The following is a 2,042-nucleotide window of genomic DNA, read 5'->3' as shown; positions in this document are numbered from 1 at the left end:
ATGAGTTGGAACCGACTTGAATGCACTTCACAACAACAACAACAATGCTGTCAATTTATTCTTTAGTTCAGGTATTTAAATATTAAGAGCCAAAGGGGCATATGAGTAATACTGATAGCTTTAAATCATGACAGGCAGGGAAATAAAGAAAGTGCAGCAGGAAAGGACTAAGTGTAGTATGGGAAACTTATTTTAGTAAAGAAGTACAGTTTCTTGTTGTGTGTATGCTTACCTCTGGCCGAACAGTTAAGGCAGCATTAAATGCATCTATTGCTCTGTTAAATTCTCCACTCAGGTGAAACAGTACCCCTAGACCTGTCTGTAGGTCTGGGTCGATCATGTCTCCATTTTGGTGGGCAGCTTCCAGATATAATTCCTTCACTCCTTCCAGAACAGAGCTACAAGGGACCATATTAGATTTGTAATCCAAATCATCCGAACAGGAATTATTTACTACTAGTTTCTCTATTCCAAGAAGTTTCTCTTCATTATAGACTGGAAAAAAACTTGCTGAAAATGTCCTGGCTTAATAAAAGGACTGTCAAATACTGACTGCTGAAAACACCCGCTGATTTTGTCATACACGGATACAGGCTGTTTGAGTAAGGCCTTCACAAGACAGTTCCATTGACCTATGAATGCCAGAGTAGAAAGTCACATGGCTAAGTTTGCGAAGGTCTTAGTGAGAAAGGATTTAGTTCCGTGATTTGTTGTTGATAGAAACAAAATTCCTAGAGTTTAAGACCTCCATTTCCCCTCCTAACTTAATTCTCATAATTAGTTCAAAGTGAACTATATGTCCCAAACATTTGGCTTTCAAATATGGTACTCAGATAAATATCTATGAGCGTCCACAGTATAGATCATATATCAAAAGGTTGATGCTGGTCTCAGTCATCAATCTTGTTAATTGAAGCTACTCTTCTGGAGAATGATGTCTTGTAAACCATGTGGAAATTGGTGATAGAGGTGGGACTCTGAGGCTTACGAACTATCTTTATGGTGATAAACTGTGTAAATGGGTGTTTACTATTGGTTGTAATATAATGAAAAGAATACCTATCAACTGGGGACTTGGACATCCGCCTGGTGAGGCCTGGAGATCCCTTCTTACTCTTCACAAGGTATTTGTACTTTGGATTTTGCTTAATCCAATTCTTGAGAGCTTCACACGCATCCTGCTGATGGCCAGTATTAGTGTAACTCACAGCCAAAGCCATCAATGCTTTCAAGTTGTTGGGTTGTAATTCTAAGCACCTGAAAGAAGGCCCCCCAAAAAACAAAAAACAAAAACAAGAAACAAAAAACAATTTCAGAGTAATTTTTGAGCTAGAGTCCAACATTCTTAAGAAAATTTGAAGTCTTTGCTAATTAACAATACAAACATACTGTTAGATTTATTTATAGAAATTCCCTGGAAAATGCCATATTTATCTGTAGGAATTTGGGAACTAAATATTTTTAGAATAATTAAAATCCATCTTGATGACTACCAGGTCAGGTTAAATTAATTAATCGTTTATAAACTGTAAGTTCTATAAGATATAGTGTATCCTAGCAAAATTTATCATTGGTTAACCTAATGAGACCACCACTTGTCTATCAGCCACTATGGTGGCATTTATTTTTCTGTGAAGCTTCAAGCTATGTCACTGGTAGTTTGAATGCCCGCATGGTCACCCATGGTGGACAGGTTTCAGCTGAGCTTCTAAACTAAGACAGACTAGGAAGGAGAGGAGAACTACTTCCAAATGTTTAGTCTGTGAAAACCTTAATAGCAGTGCTGTCAAACAGCACCAGAATATTGAATATTGAACCATGATGAAGAGCACCAGAATACTGTTAGATATAGTGCTGGAAGAAGAGCCCCTCAGGCACTCAAAGTATGACTGGGAAATAGCTGCCTCCTCAATGCAGAGCTGACCATGATGACACGAATGGTGTAAAGCTTTTGGGACCTTCATTTGCTGATGGGACACAACTCAAAATGAGGAGAAAGACCTGCAAACATCCATGAATAATTGGAACATGGAATTTACGAC

General features: G+C 38.1%; 1 protein-coding gene across 12 annotated transcripts in view; it reads right to left on the bottom strand.

The window, feature by feature from the left end:
• PEX5L (peroxisomal biogenesis factor 5-like) overlaps nt 1–2,042 on the bottom strand; it is a 366,277-nt gene that overhangs the window by 9,813 nt on the left and 354,422 nt on the right. For all 12 annotated transcript variants that reach the window (XM_006867687.1, XM_006867684.1, XM_006867689.1 and 9 more), the window contains 2 exons: nt 1,060–1,257; nt 233–398 (listed from right to left, as the gene is read on the bottom strand). In XM_006867687.1, coding sequence (XP_006867749.1) covers nt 233–398; nt 1,060–1,257 — 364 coding nt within the window. The remainder of the gene's footprint in view (nt 1–232; nt 399–1,059; nt 1,258–2,042) is intronic.

Source organism: Chrysochloris asiatica, unplaced genomic scaffold (genome assembly GCF_000296735.1).
Source record: "Chrysochloris asiatica unplaced genomic scaffold, ChrAsi1.0 scaffold00108, whole genome shotgun sequence".
Lineage (NCBI taxonomy): Eukaryota > Metazoa > Chordata > Mammalia > Afrosoricida > Chrysochloridae > Chrysochloris > Chrysochloris asiatica.
This window is presented reverse-complemented; position numbering and strand designations above follow the sequence as displayed.